Raw genomic sequence first — 20,245 nt, forward strand, 5'->3', positions numbered from 1 at the left:
TAGGGTAAGGGTTATATCCTAGCCAGATAGGGTAAGGGTTATATCCTAGCCAGATAGGGTAAGGGTTATATCCTAGCCAGATAGGGTAAGGGTTATATCCTAGCCAGATAGGGTTAGGGTTATATCCTAGCCAGATAGGGTTAGGGTTATATCCTAGCCAGATAGGGTTAGGGTTATATCCTAGCCAGATAGGGTAAGGGTTATATCCTAGCCAGATAGGGTAAGGGTTATATCCTAGCCAGATAGGGTAAGGGTTATATCCTAGCCAGATAGGGTTAGGGTTATATCCTAGCCAGATAGGGTAAGGGTTATATCCTAGCCAGATAGGGTAAGGGTTATATCCTAGCCAGATAGGGTAAGGGTTATATCCTAGATAATAATATGTGAATAGTGATCATCATGTGAATAACTCTATAGATAATAATATGTATTATGCGCCACTGTGAAAGGCAGGTCGTTTATCCCTTACATTTTCAGGAAGGAACATCTGCTGTGAAACGGAAATAATGAAATAAATACATGTGAAAGTGGTGAAAAGCTTTAGAGATGAGAGATGGTGACAACAAATCAGCACTTTGGGCCATATTCAGTCAGACGGGTCTGTTGTAACCATAGTGACTTTGTCCATGACCATACATAACAGTTCATAAACCTCACCCTAGAGTAACTACACTAGTAACTAGCTTGTTAGTAGATGAAGTTAATGGAGGACCCTGATTGATCCCCAGGTGGACTTGAATGAGGAAGAGACAATCCTGATTATCCGCCGTCTCCACAAGGTGCTCCGCCCCTTCCTGCTCAGACGACTCAAGAAGGAGGTGGAGTCCCAGCTTCCAGAGAAGGTGAGAGGGCTTATACTATAGACACTTTACAGTAATTTAACCACAGATACTTGGTACTGAATGAAACTTTACAGTATGTAAACCACAGATACTTGGTACTGAATGAAACTTTACAGTAATTTAACCACAGATACTTGGTACTGAATGAAACTTTACAGTATGTAAACCACAGATACTTGGTACTGAATGAAACTTTACAGTATGTAAACCACAGATACTTGGTACTGAATGAAACTTTACAGTAATTTAACCACAGATACTTGGTACTGAATGAAACTTTACAGTATGTAAACCACAGATTCTTGGTACTGAATGAAACTTTACAGTATGTAAACCACAGATTCTTGGTACTGAATGAAACTTTACAGTATGTACCAAAGATACTTGGTACTGAATGATACTTGATGTATACAAACCACAGATACTTGGTTCTGAATGATACTTGATGTATACAAACCACAGATACTTGGTACTGAATGAAACTTTACAGTATGTAAACCACAGATACTTGGTACTGAATGAAACTTTACAGTATGTAAACCACAGATACTTGGTGTTGTAGGTGGAGTATGTCATCAAGTGTGACATGTCGGCCATCCAGAGGGTCCTGTACCGCCACATGCAGTGCAGAGGAATCCTCCTCACCGATGGATCAGAGAAAGACAAGAAGGTAGGAAGCAGAGATCCTGTTAACTCATTTTGTGACAGTCAGTTCTCTTTCTAACTATTGACCCTGATCAAGCAGCTCAGATATGTGACATTGTTATTGTGGTCCTCAGGGTAAAGGAGGAGCGAAGACCCTGATGAGCTCAGATATGTGACATTGTTATTATGGTCCTCAGGGTAAAGGAGGAGCGAAGACCCTGATGAGCTCAGATATGTGACATTGTTATTATGGTCCTCAGGGTAAAGGAGGAGCGAAGACCCTGATGAGCTCAGATATGTGACATTGTTATTGTGGTCCTCAGGGTAAAGGAGGAGCGAAGACCCTGATGAACACCATCATGCAGCTGAAGAAGATCTGCAACCACCCCTACATGTTCCCACACATTGAGGTATGTAACATGTTCCCACACATTGAGGTACGTTACATGTTCCCACACATTGAGGTATGTAACATGTTCCCACACATTGAGGTATGTAACATGTTCCCACACATTGAGGTACGTTACATGTTCCCACACATTGAGGTACGTTACATGTTCCCACACATTGAGGTATGTAACATGTTCCCACACATTGAGGTATGTAACATGTTCCCACACATTGAGGTACGTTACATGTTCCCACACATTGAGGTATGTAACATGTTCCCACACATTGAGGTATGTAACATGTTCCCACACATTGAGGTATGTAACATGTTCCCACACATTGAGGTACGTTACATGTTCCCACACATTGAGGTACGTTACATGTTCCCACACATTGAGGTACGTTACATGTTCCCACACATTGAGGTACATTAGTTCTAGAACCTCCCCTACATGTTCCCACACATTGAGGTACGTTACATGTTCTCACACGTTGAAGTACGTTACATGTTCCCACACATTGAGGTATGTAACATGTTCCCACACATTGAGGTACGTTACATGTTCCCACACATTGAGGTATGTTAGTTCTAGAACCTCCCCTACATGTTCCCACACATTGAGGTGCATTAGTTCTAGAACCTCCCCTACATGTTTCCACACATTGAGGTACATTAGTTCTAGAACCTCCCCTACATGTTCCCACACATTGAGGTGCATTAGTTCTAGAACCTCCCCTACATGTTTCCACACATTGAGGTACATTAGTTCTAGAACCTCCCCTACATGTTTCCACACATTGAGGTACATTAGTTCTAGAACCTCCCCTACATGTTTCCACACATTGAGGTACAATAGTTCTAGAACCTCCCCTACATGTTTCCACACATTGAGGTACAATAGTTCTAGAACCTCCCCTACATGTTTCCACACATTGAGGTACATTAGTTCTAGAACCTCCCCTACATGTTTCCACACATTGAGGTACAATAGTTCTAGAACCACCCCTACATGTTCCAACAAATTGATGTATGTTAGATCTAGAACCACCCCTACATTTTGAATAATCTCAAGTATTACATGTATTTTGATTTGCTGAACATTTTTTTGCTTACTACATGATTCCATGTTTTGTTTCATAGTTTTGATGTCTTCACGATTCTACAATGTAGAACATAGTAAAAAATAAAGAAAAGCCCTTGAATGAGTAGGTGTTCTAAATCTTTTGACCGGTAGTGTACATTTTGTAGCACATTGAGGTACATGACATTTTCCAACACATTGAGGTACATGACATTTTCCAACACATTGAGGTACATTACATTTTCCAACACATTGAGGTACATGACATTTTCCAACACATTGAGGTACATGACATTTTCCAACACATTGAGGTACATTACATTTTCCAACACATTGAGGTACATTACATTTTCCAACACATAGAGGTACATTACATTTTCCAACACATTGAGGTACATGACATTTTCCAACACATTGAGGTACATGACATTTTCCAACACATTGAGGTACATGACATTTTCCAACACATAGAGGTACATTACATTTTCCAACACATTGAGGTACATTACATTTTCCAACACATTGAGGTACATTACATTTTCCAACACATAGAGGTACATTACATTTTCCAACACATTGAGGTACATGACATTTTCCAACACATTGAGGTACATTACATTTTCCAACACATTGAGGTACATTACATTTTCCAACACATAGAGGTACATTACATTTTCCAACACATTGAGGTACATTACATTTTCCAACACATTGAGGTACATGACATTTTCCAACACATAGAGGTACATTACATTTTCCAACACATTGAGGTACATTACATTTTCCAACACATTGAGGTACATTACATTTTCCAACACATTGAGGTACATTACATTTTCCAACACATAGAGGTACATTACATTTTCCAACACATTGAGGTACATTACATTTTCCAACACATTGAGGTACATGACATTTTCCAACACATTGAGGTACATGACATTTTCCAACACATTGAGGTACATGACATTTTCCAACACATTGAGGTACATGACATTTTCCAACACATTGAGGTACATGACATTTTCCAACACATTGAGGTACATTACATTTTCCAACACATTGAGGTACATGACATTTTCCAACACATTGAGGTACATGACATTTTCCAACACATTGAGTTACATTACATTTTCCAACACATTGAGTTACATGACATTTTCCAACACATTGAGGTACATTACATTTTCCAACACATTGAGGTACATTACATTTTCCAACACATTGAGGTACATGACATTTTCCAACACATTAAGGTACATGACATTTTCCAACACATTAAGGTACATTACATTTTCCAACACATTAAGGTACATTACATTTTCCAACACATTAAGGTACATTACATTTTCCAACACATTGAGGTACATTACATTTTCCAACACATTGAGGTACATTACATTTTCCAACACATTGAGGTACATGACATTTTCCAACACATTGAGGTACATGACATTTTCCAACACATTGAGGTACATTAGATCTAGAACCACTCCTACGTGTTCCAACACGTTGAGGTACATTTCACTCAGAACCACCTTTAGATGTTCACACACATTGAGGTAGGTTACATGTTCTAACACATTGAGGTAAGTTAGTTCTAGAACCACCTCTACATTTTCCAACTCATTGAGGTATGTTACATGTTCTAACACATTGATGAGGTACATGTTCCAACACGTTGAGGTGCATTAGATCTAGAACCACCCCTACATGTTCCAACACATTGAGGTACATTCAATCTAGACACCACTACATGTTCCAATATAGATGTACATTAGATCTAGAACCACTCCTACGTGTTCCAGCACATTGAGGTATGTTAGATCTAGAACCACTCCTACGTGTTCCAGCACATTGAGGTATGTTAGATCTAGAACCACTCCTACGTGTTCCAGCACATTGAGGTATGTTAGATCTAGAACCACTCCTATATGTTCCAGCACATTGAGGTATGTTAGATCTAGAACCACTCCTACGTGTTCCAGCACATTTAGGTATATTAGATCTAGAACCACTCCTACGTGTTCCAGCACATTGAGGTATGTTAGATCTAGAACCACTCCTATATGTTCCAGCACATTGAGGTATGTTAGATCTAGAACCACTCCTACGTGTTCCAGCACATTGAGGTATGTTAGATCTAGAACCACTCCTACGTGTTCCAGCATATTGAGGTATGTTAGATCTAGAACCACTCCTACGTGTTCCAGCACATTGAGGTATGTTAGATCTAGAACCACTCCTACGTGTTCCAATGTAGAGATATGTTACAATGTTCCAATACATTGAGTGATGTTACATGTTCCAACACATTGAGGAACGCTAGCTTACCTGCCGTAACACCCCTGATTCAAGTTGCCAACGAATCAGTCTTCTGCTGTGTGTAGACTTCACAGTTACTGTCGTTTGTGTATTCTGATTATGGAGTTCTGTGCCTGGAAGTCTGAACGCATCATGCGTCCTCAGCTATTTAAATGTGTCCACATTGAATCCGGATTCCGTTTTCCTGCGCTATATTAAATTGGCAGTATGCATCCTGCAAACTGTGGAATTGGCAAAATATGACAACACAACAACAACTTGATGGCAGTAGCTAACTACTGTAGCTAACCAGCAAGCTAACCTATGTAGTTAGCCAGCATGCTAGCATACACAGCTAAAGGGATTGCAAACAGGTTACCATAACTCTAGCCAAACAAAAAATAGTTTTTTTCTAAATATTAGCTAGCTGGCTAGCATTTATGAGGCCATCAAACATATTCCTCACACGCTAGGAATGTATTTCCTCTCAACGTTATAATGAAAAGGTGCCTCTCTGTCTCAAAGTACACGTTTTTTGAAGGCTGGTGGGCAGAGTGCTGATGACTTTGCCCACTGTATGTGCTTTCCATAGCCTGATTATGCCCAGACTGAGGTAGCAGAAGTTTCATGTAAGTGTCAAGCTTAGACACGGCCTTCAACACAGACATATAAGTTGAATCAGCAGTGTTACTACTTTTTCTGCAGCATAAACCTGACCCCACAGTCTGGCAGGGTAAGACTTGCCTGGAGGGTAGAGGTCAGTCTGGCAGGGTAAGACTTGTCTGGCAGGGTAAGACTTGCCTGGAGGGTAGAGGTCAGTCTGGCAGGGTAAGACTTGCCTGGAGGGTAGAGGTCAGTCTGGCAGGGTAAGACTTGCCTGGAGGATAGAGGTCAGTCTGGCAGGGTAAGACTTGCCTGGAGGGTAGAGGTCAGTCTGGCAGGGTAAGGCTTGCCTGGAGGGTAGAGGTCAGTCTGGCAGGGTAAGGCTTGCCTGGAGGGTAGAGGTCAGTCTGGCAGGGTAAGACTTGCCTGGAGGGTAGAGGTCTGTCTGGCAGGGTAAGACTTGCCTGGAGGGTAGAGGTCTGTCTGGTAGGGTAAGACTTGCCTGGAGGGTAGAGGTCTGTCTGGCAGGGTAAGACTTGCCTGGAGGGTAGAGGTCAGTCTGGCAGGGTAAGACTTGCCTGGAGGGTAGAGGTCAGTCTGGCAGGGTAAGACTTGCCTGGAGGGTAGAGCTCAGTCTGGCAGGGTAAGACTTGCCTGGAGGGTAGAGGTCAGTCTGGCAGGGTAAGACTTGCCTGGAGGGTAGAGGTCAGTCTGGCAGGGTAAGACTTGCCTGGAGGGTAGAGGTCAGTCTGGCAGGGTAAGACTTGCCTGGAGGGTAGAGGTCAGTCTGGCAGGGTAAGACTTGCCTGGAGGGTAGAGGTCAGTCTGGCAGGGTAAGACTTGCCTGGAGGGTAGAGGTCAGTCTTGCAGGGTAAGACTTGCCTGGAGGGTAGAGGTCAGTCTGGCAGGGTAAGACTTGCCTGGAGGGTAGAGGTCAGTCTGGCAGGGTAAGACTTGCCTGGAGGGTAGAGGTCAGTCTGGCAGGGTAAGACTTGCCTGGAGGGTAGAGGTCAGTCTGGCAGGGTAAGACTTGCCTGGAGGGTAGAGGTCAGTCTGGCAGGGTAAGACTTGCCTGGAGGGTAGAGGTCAGTCTGGCAGGGTAAGACTTGCCTGGAGGGTACAGGTCAGTCTGGCAGGGTAAGACTTGCCTGGAGGGTACAGGTCAGTCTGGCAGGGTAAGACTTGCCTGGAGGGTAGAGGTCAGTCTGGCAGGATAAGACTTGCCTGGAGGGTAGAGGTCAGTCTGGCAGGGTAAGACTTGCCTGGAGGGTAGAGGTCAGTCTGGCAGGGTAAGACTTGCCTGGAGGGTAGAGGTCAGTCTGGCAGGGTAAGACTTGCCTGGAGGGTAGAGGTCAGTCTGGCAGGGTAAGACTTGCCTGGAGGGTAGAGGTCTGTCTGGCAGGGTAAGACTTGCCTGGAGGGTAGAGGTCTGTCTGGCAGGGTAAGACTTGCCTGGAGGGTAGAGGTCAGTCTGGCAGGGTAAGACTTGCATGGAGGGTAGTGGTCAGTCTGGCAGGGTAAGGCTTGCCTGGAGGGTAGAGGTCAGTCTGGCAGGTTAAGGCTTGCCTGGAGGGTAGAGGTCTGTCTGGCAGGGTAAGGCTTGCCTGGAGGGTAGAGGTCTGTCTGGCAGGGTAAGACTTGCCTGGAGGGTAGAGGTCTGTCTGGCAGGGTAAGACTTGCCTGGAGGGTAGAGGTCTGTCTGGCAGGGTAAGACTTGCCTGGAGGGTAGAGGTCTGTCTGGCAGGGTAAGGCTTGCCTGGAGGGTAGAGGTCAGTCTGGCAGGGTAAGACTTGCCTGGAGGGTAGAGGTCAGTCTGGCAGGGTAAGACTTGCCTGGAGGGTAGAGGTCAGTCTGGCAGGGTAAGACTTGCCTGGAGGGTAGAGGTCAGTCTGGCAGGGTAAGACTTGCCTGGAGGGTAGAGGTCAGTCTGGCAGGGTAAGACTTGCCTGGAGGGTAGAGGTCAGTCTGGCAGGGTAAGACTTGCCTGGAGGGTAGAGGTCAGTCTGGCAGGGTAAGACTTGCCTGGAGGGTAGAGGTCAGTCTGGCAGGGTAAGACTTGCCTGGAGGGTAGAGGTCTGTCTGGCAAGGTAAGACTTGCCTGGAGGGTAGAGGTCTGTCTGGCAGGGTAAGACTTGCCTGGAGGGTAGAGGTCAGTCTGGCAGGGTAAGACTTGCATGGAGGGTAGAGGTCAGTCTGGCAGGGTAAGGCTTGCCTGGAGGGTAGAGGTCTGTCTGGCAGGGTAAGACTTGCCTGGAGGGTAGAGGTCTGTCTGGCAGGGTAAGGCTTGCCTGGAGGGTAGAGGTCTGTCTGGCAGGGTAAGACTTGCCTGGAGGGTAGAGGTCAGTCTGGCAGGGTAAGACTTGCCTGGAGGGTAGAGGTCTGTCTGGCAGGGTAAGAGTTGCCTGGAGGGTAGAGGTCTGTCTGGCAGGGTAAGACTTGCCTGGAGGGTAGAGGTCTGTCTGGCAGGGTAAGACTTGCCTGGAGGGTAGAGGTCAGTCTGGCAGGGTAAGACTTGCCTGGAGGGTAGAGGTCAGTCTGGCAGGGTAAGACTTGCCTGGAGGGTAGAGGTCTGTCTGGCAGGGTAAGACTTGCCTGGAGGGTAGAGGTCTGTCTGGCAGGGTAAGGCTTGCCTGGAGGGTAGAGGTCAGTCTGGCAGGGTAAGACTTGCCTGGAGGGTAGAGGTCAGTCTGGCAGGGTAAGACTTGCCTGGAGGGTAGAGGTCAGTCTGGCAGGGTAAGACTTGCCTGGAGGGTAGAGGTCAGTCTGGCAGGGTAAGACTTGCCTGGAGGGTAGAGGTCAGTCTGGCAGGGTAAGACTTGCCTGGAGGGTAGAGGTCAGTCTGGCAGGGTAAGACTTGCCTGGAGGGTAGAGGTCAGTCTGGCAGGATAAGACTTGCCTGGAGGGTAGAGGTCTGTCTGGCAGGGTAAGACTTGCCTGGAGGGTAGAGGTCTGTCTGGCAGGGTAAGACTTGCCTGGAGGGTAGAGGTCAGTCTGGCAGGGTAAGACTTGCATGGAGGGTAGAGGTCAGTCTGGCAGGGTAAGGCTTGCCTGGAGGGTAGAGGTCTGTCTGGCAGGGTAAGACTTGCCTGGAGGGTAGAGGTCTGTCTGGCAGGGTAAGGCTTGCCTGGAGGGTAGAGGTCTGTCTGGCAGGGTAAGACTTGCCTGGAGGGTAGAGGTCAGTCTGGCAGGGTAAGACTTGCCTGGAGGGTAGAGGTCTGTCTGGCAGGGTAAGAGTTGCCTGGAGGGTAGAGGTCTGTCTGGCAGGGTAAGACTTGCCTGGAGGGTAGAGGTCAGTCTGGCAGGGTAAGACTTGCCTGGAGGGTAGAGGTCAGTCTGGCAGGGTAAGACTTGCCTGGAGGGTAGAGGTCAGTCTGGCAGGATAAGACTTGCCTGGAGGGTAGAGGTCAGTCTGGCAGGATAAGACTTGCCTGGAGGGTAGAGGTCAGTCTGGCAGGGTAAGACTTGCCTGGAGGGTAGAGGTCAGTCTGGCAGGGTAAGACTTGCCTGGAGGGTAGAGGTCAGTCTGGCAGGGTAAGACTAGCCACCCCAGGCCTGAGATGTGACACCCAGCCACAGCCCACCATCATCCTCTTGTTTTATTGTCTCTGCAGTGAAACCTTTAATGAGTCGTTGACTAGAAGAGTTCGGCAACATTTTAATTGGTCCCAGACTGCATGCAGATGTTTCATTTGTGTCTGTTTTAATTCACACAATTCAATCTACAATATTTACTTAGTGAAGTTAGGATTTGTTGTCTGATAACTATGTAGATGTGCCAACTAATCACAAATAAACTCTAAGAAAATAGATTTTTTTTTATTGTATTCTGATTTTCCACTATCTGTCTTGTCTCACAGGAGTCCTTTGCTGAGCACTTAGGCTTCCCGAACGGCGTTATAAGCGGGTAAGATACTCAACATTGCCCATTCAGTTATTAAACAAAACATGAATTTCCTTCAAAAGGCGAACGCTAAACACCCCAGACAACACTTTATAAGGTTATTTATTCTCCTTCCCCTCCTCCCCAGACAACACTTTTCCCTTCTGGAACCATAAGGTCATTTATTCTCCTTCTTCCCCTCCTCCCCAGACACGAGCTGTACCGTGCATCGGGGAAGTTTGAGCTGCTGGACCGGATCCTTCCCAAGCTGCACGTCACCAACCACAGAGTTCTGCTGTTCTGTCAGATGACATCACTCATGACCATCATGGAGGACTACTTTGCTTACCGCAATTTCCTCTACTTGCGCCTCGACGGTATGTATCTCTGACCCTAAACATTAACCATACCTCAATTTCCTCTACTTCAAATCAAAGTATTTGTCACGTGCGCTGAATACAACAGGTGTAGACCTTACAGTGAAATGCTGACTTACAGGCTCTAACCAATACACAATGCAAATAGTCCAGGTAGCCATTTGATTACCTGTTCAGGAGTCTTATGGCTTGGGGAGTAAAAATTGTTGAGGAGCCTTTTTGTCCTAGACTTGGCACTCCGGTACCGTTTGCCATGCGGAAGTAGAGAGAACAGTCTATGACTGGGGTGGCTGGAGTCTTTGCCAATTTTTAGGGCCTTCCTCTGACCCCGCCTGGTGTAGAGGTCCTGGAAGGCAGGCAGCTTTGCCCCAGTGATGTACTGGGCTGTACGCACTACCCTCTGTAGTCCCTTGCAGTCGGAGGCCGAGTAATTGCCGTAACAGGCAGTGATGCAACCAGTCAGGATGCTCTCGATGTTGCAGCTGTAGAACCTTTTTTTTTTTTATATATATATTTTTTTTTGCATTTTCCAATTAACAACATTCAAGACAAACGTGAAAAGATATTAGACAACAATAGGACAAAGTGACAATAACAGATGAGCATAACAAAGAAAGAAAAAATAAAACAAATTATAATTATATATACATACAGTAAAAAAAAATTATAATGAGACATTGGATCATATGGTCACCTGCCGTAGGCTACATATTATACGTTACGTGTGAAACATTATATAAGGATAATATAGAGATTCATTCAATGTGATGTGGGGGGAGATTCTCCATATAGTCAATAAAAGGTTGCCAAATTCTGTAAAATGTATTTAACTTATTCCTCAAGCGGTAAGTAATTTTCTCCAGTGGGATACAACTATTAACTTCTGATAGCCACATTGCAACTGGCAGGGGGGAATCCATTTTCCATTTCAAGGCGATACATTTCTTGGCAATCGCTAGCAATATTTCTGTTAGCTTTATAGTATGGCTTTGCCTAAGATTGGTGTTAGTAAAGTTGCCCAGTAGACAGACCTCCGGGTCTAGAGGGAATGCAACCCCATGAATTGAGGATATGGTATCGCATACCCCCTGCCAGAAACCGTGTAGTTTTGAACACTGCCAAGTGGAATGGAGGAATGTTCCTTCATCTGAGCCACATCTAAAACATAGGGAGGAGATATCAGGGTTGAACTTGTGCAGTCTAGATGGGGTGATGTAGAGCTGATGGAGGAAATTAAACTGGATCAGTCTGTATCTGGAGTTCAATGTGGATGTAACACCATCCCTGCATAGGTCACTCCATAGACCCTCATCAAGATCAATACCCAGATATTTTTCCCATCTAAGTCGGGGTTTATCTAGCCCAGGCAGTGTTAGTCCTGACATAAGAGCATCGTAAACACGGGAAATGGTCTTGAACAGTGGTTGGTCTGCGTGGCAGAGTTGTTCAATAGGTGACATCTTAGGTAGGTTCCATTGTCCCTTGAGAGACACCCTAATAAAGTTTCGTAGTTGTAGGTAGCTAAAGAAGTCCCTGTTAGGCAAGTGGTATTTCTGTTTCAGCTGATCAAAAGACATAAGAACTCGCTCCTCGTAACAATGTTCCAGAAGAGTGATCCCCTTATCAGACCATGGTCTAAAGTTACTATTCTGGAAAAACATAGGAATCAATCTATTGTTCCATAAAGGGGTTTTAGGGGAAAGGAATCCCCCTCGTCCGAACAGCTCATGCAGTTTGCACCATGCCAGGACAGAATGTATGATTAAAGGGTTGTCTGTGATGGTTTTTATAGATTTTCTGTCCCATTTGTAAAACAATTCTGCCCCAGTGTCATCATTTACCTCAAGCTTTTCAATGTTCAACCATGAGGGAGAGGGACCTGTCACGTTCCTGACCTGTTTTCTGTTGTTTGGTATGTGTTTACTGGTCAGGGCGTGAGTTTTGGGTGGGCAGTCTATGTTTTCTGTTTCTATGTTGGTTTTGGGTTGCCTGGTATGGCTCTCAATTAGAGGCAGGTGTTTGACGTTTCCTCTGATTGAGAGTCATATTAAGGTAGGTTGTTCTCACTGTTTGTTTGTGGGTGATTGTCGTCCGTGTCTGTGTCTGCGCACCACACGGGACTGTAGCGTTTGTTCGTTCGTTTGTTATAGTCTGTACCTGTTCCTACGTGCTTCGTGTTATATGTAAGTTCTCATGGTTTAGGTCAGTCTACATTCGTTTTTGTTATTTTGTAATCTTTCCAAGTGTTTGTTTTCGTGTCTCGTCGTTTGATTTAATAAATCATTATGTATTCACAACCCGCTGCATTTTGGTCGAATCACTACTCCTCCTCTTCGTATGAAGAGGAGGAGGAATGCCGTTACAGGACCCTTGTCAAACCTCTGAGCCAGAAACCTAGACTGTGCTGCCCAGTAGTACATTCTAAAATTGGGGAGGTTTAAGCCCCCTTGACTGTAATCCAGGGTCAGTTTATCCAGGCCAACCCTAGGGGTTTTGCCGTGCCAGATAAACCGTCTGGTCATCTTGTCGAGAGAGGAAAAGAATGCTGCGGGAACAGGGATAGGGAGAGATTGAAACAGATATAGAAATCTGGGCAGGACATTCATTTTAATTACATTGATTCTACCCAGTAGAGTGAGAGGTAAGTCCATCCATTTACAAAGGTCACCCTCCACCTTTTGCCAGAAATTGGCCAGATTGAGTTTATAGAGGTTGTTCAGGTTACCATCCACCATTATGCCCAAATATGTGAAGCCCATAGGCGACCATCTAAAAGGAAACTTGTGCTTGATGGTATGATGGTCAAAGACAGACAACGGTAAGATTTCGCTTTTATCTAAATTGACCTTATATCCAGAGAAAGAACTATAACACTGTAGTAGGATCTGCAAGTGAGAGAGGGAGTGTTCTGGGTTTGTTAGAAATAAGATAAGGTCATCCGCAAAGAGTGATAATTTATGGGTATGGGGGCCCACCTCAAAGCCATGTATGTCAGGGCACGTTCTAATAGCCTCAGCCAACGGTTCGATGGCGAGGGCAAAGAGGTGGGGGCTAATTGGGCAACCTTGTCTGTTCCCCCTATGGAGAGGGAAAGAGGAGGAAGTAATCCCGTTGGTAGCAATCCTAGCTTTAGGAGATTTGTAGAGTGATTTTATCAAATTTACAAACCCGGTACCTAAACCAAACTTTTCCAAGACGCGAAAGAGGTATGGCCATTCAACCCTATCAAAGGCCTTTTCAGCGTCGAGGGAGACTGCGACACTCGGTATTTTGTTTTTGTTAGCAAGGTGAATTATATCAAAGAACCTTCTGAGATTATTGGAGGACAATCTATTAATTATGAAGCCAGTCTGATCTGGGTTGACCAACAGGGGAAGACATGACTCCAGTCTCTTAGATAGCATCTTGGTGACCAGTTTACAATCTGTGTTAAGGAGAGAGATTGGTCTATATGAGGCGCACTTTAGTGGATTTTTCCCTTTCTTGTGGATTACAGTAATCACTGCTTGAGAGAAAGACTCTGGAAAGCAGTTGTCTTCCCTGGCTTTTTTAAGTACCTCCATAAGGTAGGGGACCAACAGCTCCCTAAATTCTTTATAGAACTCTGGAGGGAAGCCATCCTCCCCAGGAGATTTATTAGAAGGTAAGGATTTAATGGCCTCCAACAATTCAGGAACTGAGAAGTGTTCACTCAGGCGCTCGCTGTCTTCCCCTGACAGGCATGGGAGGTTGAGAGAGGAGAGAAAGGAGTCGATCTCTGATAGATCATCGCTTGATTGGGAAGTGTAGAGGTCTTCATAGTATTTCTTAAAAGTATTATTAATTTCAGTAGGGTCGAAAGATATCTCATTAGTAAGAGTTTCTATAGCATTAATTGTCCTCTTACTTTCCTCTGCTTTCAGTTGCCATGCCAATACTTTGTGTGCTTTCTCTCCAAGCTCGTAATAACGCTGTTTTGATTTAGTGATGGCCCTCTCAGCTTGATATGTGTTCAGAATATTATATTTCAGTTTTTTATTTACCAAAAGCCTGTATAGATCTTTAGTTGGGCCTCTTTGGTAGGTTTTCTCTAGCTCTGAGATTTCAGATTCAAGGGCACTCAGTTCCGCACCGTGTTTTCTCTTCAGCCCTTTAGTATAGGAAATGATCTGTCCCCTCAGATAGGCCTTCAATGTGTCCCAAAGAATGAAACTGTCAGGAGCGGAGGGTTTGTTTGTCAAAGTGAAAATATTGATCTGCTCTTTGATGAATGCACAAAATTCAGGTTGCTTTAGGAGTGTAGAATTTAGTCTCCATCTATATGCTCCATTTACCTTGGTAGGAATGGAGATTGATAATACCAGGGGAGAATGGTCACTAAGCAATCTGGGGAGATACTCGACATCTAACACTCTATGAAACAGTTGTGTCGACAGTAAAAAGTTATCTATGCGTGTGTGTGTCTTGTGTGGGTGTGAATAAAAAGAGTAGTCCCTATCCTGTGGGTGCAACTGTCTCCAGATGTCTAGTAAATTGAGATCTTTCATGAATGACATGGTGAGCTTGCTGGCTTTGGTAAGAAGTGAGGGTTTATCAGAGGACCTATCAAGAACTGTATCTAAACAAAAATTAAAATCTCCTCCAACCAGTAACCATCCTGGTGGTGCTTGAGCGACCTGAAGGAAGACATTCTGAATAAACATATGGTCATCGAAGTTAGGAGCATAGATATTCAATAGGGTCCAAGACTCTGAAAACATATGCCCCTGCACCAAAACAAACCTGCCAGAGGGATCAGAGATGGTGTTGCTGACGCAGAAGGGGATGTGTCTACTTATCAAAATTGCAGTTCCTCTTACTTTGGAGTTAAAAGAGGACGCAAAAACTTGTCCTACCCATTCCCTCTTCAATTTCTTGTGTTCACTGGCTGTAAGATGTGTTTCTTGTAAAAACACAATGTCAGCCTTTAATTTCTTAAGGTATGTATAGACTCTCTTCCTTTTAATCGGGCTGTTAAGACCTTTTACGTTGAATGTGACATATTTTAGTGGATTAAGCATAGTAGGGTTTCAAATATGTAACTGAATGGAAATCTATCATATGTAGATAGTTAGGAAATGTTTCAACTTTGGTTTGAACACAGAAGTGACCTATGTGTCTCTTTAGGAAGGAAACAATAAACATAGAAAAAAGGGGAAAAAAATAAAGAATCCCACCCACCCCGATTGTTAGACTAAAACCACAATCCCAACAATCAAACATGAATACACTTGTAGAGATACGTTGCTGCTCGCTTTCCATCTTGCTCTTACTAGCTAAGCCTTGGCGTAAACTAAAACCTGCGAGCTCTCTAAATTGAAAACAAACGTTGTGAATAGATATTTATGGCTGAATATTTACTGCCCACGGTAAGGGCTGCTTGAGTCTCTTTTCGAAAGATTAACATAAATGAGGGGGAAAGCAGTGGGCCTAAACCCACTTATTTGCTTCGCCCAGTGATATGTACTAAACCAAAATATACTCTCCTGTAAATGTAATAGAACTCACCCCGGAAAGATACGGTTAGTTGAAAATGTACAAATCAATTATAGCGACCGGAGGATATCAGCGGTTCAGTCCGGATAAGAGAAAACAAACAAACTGCATCTTATCCCCCAAAGAGACCGTCCTGGCTCAGACGTTGCTCAGTTCTTTGAGAAAAGTGTACACTTCTCCCGGCGTGTTGAAGAGATAGCTTCGGCCTTTGTACTGAACTTTCATCCGCGCAGGGTGGATGAGGTAGCCGATGATGTTCTTCTCCTTCAGTGCTTTGGCGGCAGGTCTGAACTGCTTGCGACGTCTTGCGAGATCCACGCTCATATCCGGGAAAAGGCTGACCCTCTTGCCATCAATGGTTATGTCCCCTTTGGCTCTTGCGAGTTGCAGTACCTTCTCTCTGTCTTGGAAACGGAGGAACCTGATCAGGACGGCCCGTGGGGGCTCATCTGGCCGGGGTTTCGGCGCTGATGTTCTGTGGGCGCGTTCGATTTCCAGTGACTTGGTGAAGTTGATTGTGCCTAGGACATCCGGGATCCATTGAGTGAAGAAACGGACCGGGTCACGGCCCTCGCTGTCCTCTTTCAATCCCACCACACGGATATTACTACGTCTGCTCTGATTCTCCATCTGATCTACCTTGTTTTTGAGGTAGGCATTGTCCTTTTGCAGTTGTATCAAGACCTGGTCATGTCGAGCGATGGTGTCTTCAACTGTGCTAATGCGCAACTCTGCCTCAGTCGTTCTCAAAAGGAGATCATTCATGGAGGATTTCAGGTCGTCAATGGAAGAATGGAGTTCAGCCGTTCTCTTATCGATTTTCATAGAAAGACCTTTGTTACCATCCTGAATTTCCCGGAGGAGAGTAGCCAGCATGTCGGCAGGCTCGCAAGAGGCCGAGAGCAACAGTCTGGAACTGTCGTTTGAGTTATGAGGGCTAATGCTAATCTTGCTAGCGTTATCGTTATCTTGGGAATCAACGACGTTTTGGTCGTCCTTCTTGCCTCTCTTTCGGCGGTCCATGGCTCTTTGGGAAGGTAAGTACTTGACAATTTATCAGCCGATGTTAGAATATTGTTTCAACGTTGTTATTTAGGTAATAATAGAATAACTTTGAAGAGCTCGGTTTGTCAACGTCTGCTCAGCTCCGCGGCATCACGTGCTCCTCCGCTGTAGAACCTTTTGAGGATCTCAGGACCCATGTCAAATCTTTTTAGTTTCCTGAGGGGGGATAGGCTTTGTCGTGCCCTCTTCACGACTGTCTTGGTGTGTTTGGACCATTCTAGTTTGTTGTTGATGTGGACACCAATGAGCTCTCAACCTGCTGTGCAGCCCCGTCGATGAGAATGGGGGCGTGCTCGGTCCTCTTTTTCCTGTAGTCCACAATCATCCCCTTAGTCTTGGTTATGTTGAGGGATAGGTTGTTATTCTGGCACCACCCGGCCAGGTCTCTGACCTCCCTATAGGTCGTCTCATCGTTGTTGGTGATCAGGCCTACCACTGGTGTGTCGTCTGCAAACTTAATGATGGTGTTGGAGTCGTGCCTGGCCATGCAGTCGTGGGTGAACAGGGAGTACAGGAGGGGACTGAGCACGCACCCCTGGGGAGCTCCAGTGTTGAGGATCAGCGTGGCAGATGTGTTGCTACCTACCCTCACCACCTGGGGGCGGCCTGTCAGGAAGTCCAGGCTCCAGAGGGAGGTGTTTAGTCCCAGGATCCTTAGCTTAGTGATGAGCTTTGAGGGCACTATGGTGTTGAACGCTGAGCTGTAGTCAATGAATAGCATTCTCACATAAGTGTTCCTTTTGTCCAGGTGGGAAAGGGCAGTGTGAAGTGCAATAGAGATTGCATCATCTGTGGATCTGTTTGGGCGGTATGCAAATTGGAGTGGGTCTAGGGTTTCTGGGATAATGGTGTTGATGTGAGCCTTTACCAACCTTTCAAAGCACTTCATGGCTACGGACGTGAGTGCTACGGGTCGGCAGTCATTTAGGCAGGTTGCCTTTGTGTTCTTGGGCACAGGGACTATGGTGGTCTGCTTGAGACATGTTGGTATTACAGACTCAATCAGGGACATGTTGAAAATGTCAGTGAAGACACCTGCCAGTTGGTCAGCACATGCCCGGAGCACACGTCCAGGTAATCCGTCTGGCCCTGCGGCCTTGTGTATGTTGACCTGTTTAAAGGTCTTACTCACGTCGGCTACGGAGAGCGTGATCACACAGTCGTCCGGAACAGCTGATGCTCTCTTGCCTCAGTGTTGCTTGCCTCGAAGCGAGCACTGAAGTTATTTAGCTCGTCTGGTAGGCTCGTGTCACTGAGCATCTCGCAGCTGTGCTTCCCTTTGTAGTCTGTAATAGTGTGCAAGCCCTGCCACATAAGACGAGTGCCGGAGCCGTTGTAGTACGAGACGATCTTAGCCCTGTATTGACGCTTTGCCTGTTTGATGGTTCGTCTGAGGGCATAGCGGGATTTCTTGTAAGATTCCGGGTTAGAGTCCTGCACCTTGAAAGCGGCAACTCTACCCTTTAGCTCAGTGCGAATGTTGCCTGTAATACATGGCTTCTGGTTGGGGTATGTACGTACAGTCACTGTGGGGACGACGTCCTCGCACTTATTGATAAAGCCAGTGACTGATGTGGTGTACTCCTCAATGTCATCGGAAGAATCGCGGAACATGTTCCAGTCTGTGATAACAAAACAGTCCTGTAGTTTATCATCTGCTTCATCTGACCACTTTTTTATAGACCGAGTCACTGGTGCTTCCTGCTTTAATTTTTGCTTGTAAGCAGGAATCAGGAGGATAGAGTTGTGGTCGGATTTACCAAATGGAGGGCGAGGGAGAGCTTTGTACGTATCTGTGTGTGGAGTACAGGTGGTCTAGAGTTTTTTTCCCTCTGGTTGCACATTTAACATGCTGATAGAAATTAGGTAGAACTGATTTAAGTTTCCCTGCATTAAAGTCTCCGGCCACTAGGAGTGCTGCCTCTGGGTGAGTGGTTTCCTGTTTGCTTATTTCCTTATACAGCTGACTGAGTGCGGTCTTAGTGCCAGCATCTGTCTGTGGTGGTAAATAAACAGCCACAAAAAGTATAGCTGAAAAGTCTCTATGCAAGTAGTGTGGCCTGCAATTTATCACAAAATACTCTACTTCAGGCTAGCAAAATCTAGAGACTTCCTTAGATTTCGTGCACCAGCTGTTGTTTACAAATATGCACAGACCGCCCCCCCTCGTCTTACCGGAGTGTGCTGTTCTATCTTGCCGGTGCAACGTATATCCCGCTAGCTGAATATCCATGTCGTCATTCAGCCACAATTCCGTGAAACATAGGATATTCGTTTTTGATGTCCCGTTGGTAGGATATTCGTGATCGTACCTCGTCTAGTTTATTGTCCAATGATTGCACGTTGACGAGTAGTATTGACGGTAACGGCAGCTTTCCCACTCGCCTTTTCTGGGTCCCGACCAGGCATCCGGCTCTTTGTCCTCTGTACCTGCGTCGCTTCCTCTTGCAAATAACGGGGATGTCGGCCCTGGCGGGTGTTTGGAGGATGTCCTGTGCGTCCTCCTTGTTGTAGAAGAAATCTTTGTCTAATCCGAGGTGAGTGATCGCTGTCCTGATATCCAGAAGCTCTCAGTCTAGTCCGAGGTGAGTGATCGCTGTCCTGATATCCAGAAGCTCTCAGTCTAGTCCGAGGTGAGTGATCTCTGTCCTGATATCCAGAAGCTCTCAGTCTAGTCCGAGGTGAGTGATCGCTGTCCTGATATCCAGAAGCTCAGTCTAATCCGAGGTGAGTGATCACTGTCCTGATATCCAGAAGCTCAGTCTAATCCGAGGTGAGTGATCACTGTCCTGATATCCAGAAGCTCTCAGTCTAATCCGAGGTGAGTGATCGCTGTCCTGATATCCAGAAGCTCTCAGTCTAATCCGAGGTGAGTGATCGCTGTCCTGATATCCAGAAGCTCTCAGTCTAATCCGAGGTGAGTGATCGCTGTCCTGATATCCAGAAGCTCTTAGTCTAATCCGAGGTGAGTGATCGCTGTCCTGATATCCAGAAGCTCTCAGTCTAATCCGAGGTGAGTGATCGCTGTCCTGATATCCAGAAGCTCTCAGTCTAATCCGAGGTGAGTGATCGCTGTCCTGATATCCAGAAGCTCTCAGTCTAATCCGAGGTGAGGGATCGCTGTCCTGATATCCAGAAGCTCTCAGTCTAATCCGAGGTGAGTGATCGCTGTCCTGATATCCAGAAGCTCTCAGTCTAATCCGAGGTGAGTGATCGCTGTCCTGATATCCAGAAGCTCTCAGTCTAATCCGAGGTGAGTGATCGCTGTCCTGATATCCAGAAGCTCTCAGTCTAATCCGAGGTGAGTGATCGCTGTCCTGATATCCAGAAGCTCTCAGTCTAATCCGAGGTGAGTGATCGCTGTCCTGATATCCAGAAGCTCTCAGTCTAATCCGAGGTGAGTGATCGCTGTCCTGATATCCAGAAGCTCTCAGTCTAATCCGAGGTGAGGGATCGCTGTCCTGATATCCAGAAGCTCTCAGTCTAATCCGAGGTGAGTGATCGCTGTCCTGATATCCAGAAGCTCTCAGTCTAATCCGAGGT

General features: G+C 45.7%; 1 protein-coding gene across 5 annotated transcripts in view; it reads left to right on the top strand.

The window, feature by feature from the left end:
• The first annotated feature begins 739 nt into the window (after nucleotides 1-739).
• LOC120041376 (probable global transcription activator SNF2L2) overlaps nucleotides 740-20,245 on the top strand; it is a 90,076-nt gene continuing 70,570 nt past the window's right edge. For 3 of the 5 annotated variants that reach the window (XM_038986329.1, XM_038986330.1, XM_038986328.1), the window contains exons 1-5: nucleotides 740-842; nucleotides 1,405-1,512; nucleotides 1,811-1,897; nucleotides 9,724-9,770; nucleotides 9,957-10,123. In XM_038986329.1, the coding sequence (XP_038842257.1) occupies nucleotides 1,429-1,512; nucleotides 1,811-1,897; nucleotides 9,724-9,770; nucleotides 9,957-10,123 (385 nt within the window). In that variant the 5' untranslated portion in view covers nucleotides 740-842; nucleotides 1,405-1,428. Of the gene's footprint in view, nucleotides 843-1,404; nucleotides 1,513-1,810; nucleotides 1,898-2,571; nucleotides 2,591-9,723; nucleotides 9,771-9,956; nucleotides 10,124-19,134; nucleotides 19,240-20,245 lie in introns of those variants that run through there. The other 2 variants (XM_038986331.1, XM_038986332.1) reach the window with 2 other exon arrangements.

Source organism: Salvelinus namaycush, unplaced genomic scaffold (assembly GCF_016432855.1).
Source record: "Salvelinus namaycush isolate Seneca unplaced genomic scaffold, SaNama_1.0 Scaffold455, whole genome shotgun sequence".
Taxonomy (NCBI): Eukaryota; Metazoa; Chordata; class Actinopteri; order Salmoniformes; family Salmonidae; genus Salvelinus; species Salvelinus namaycush.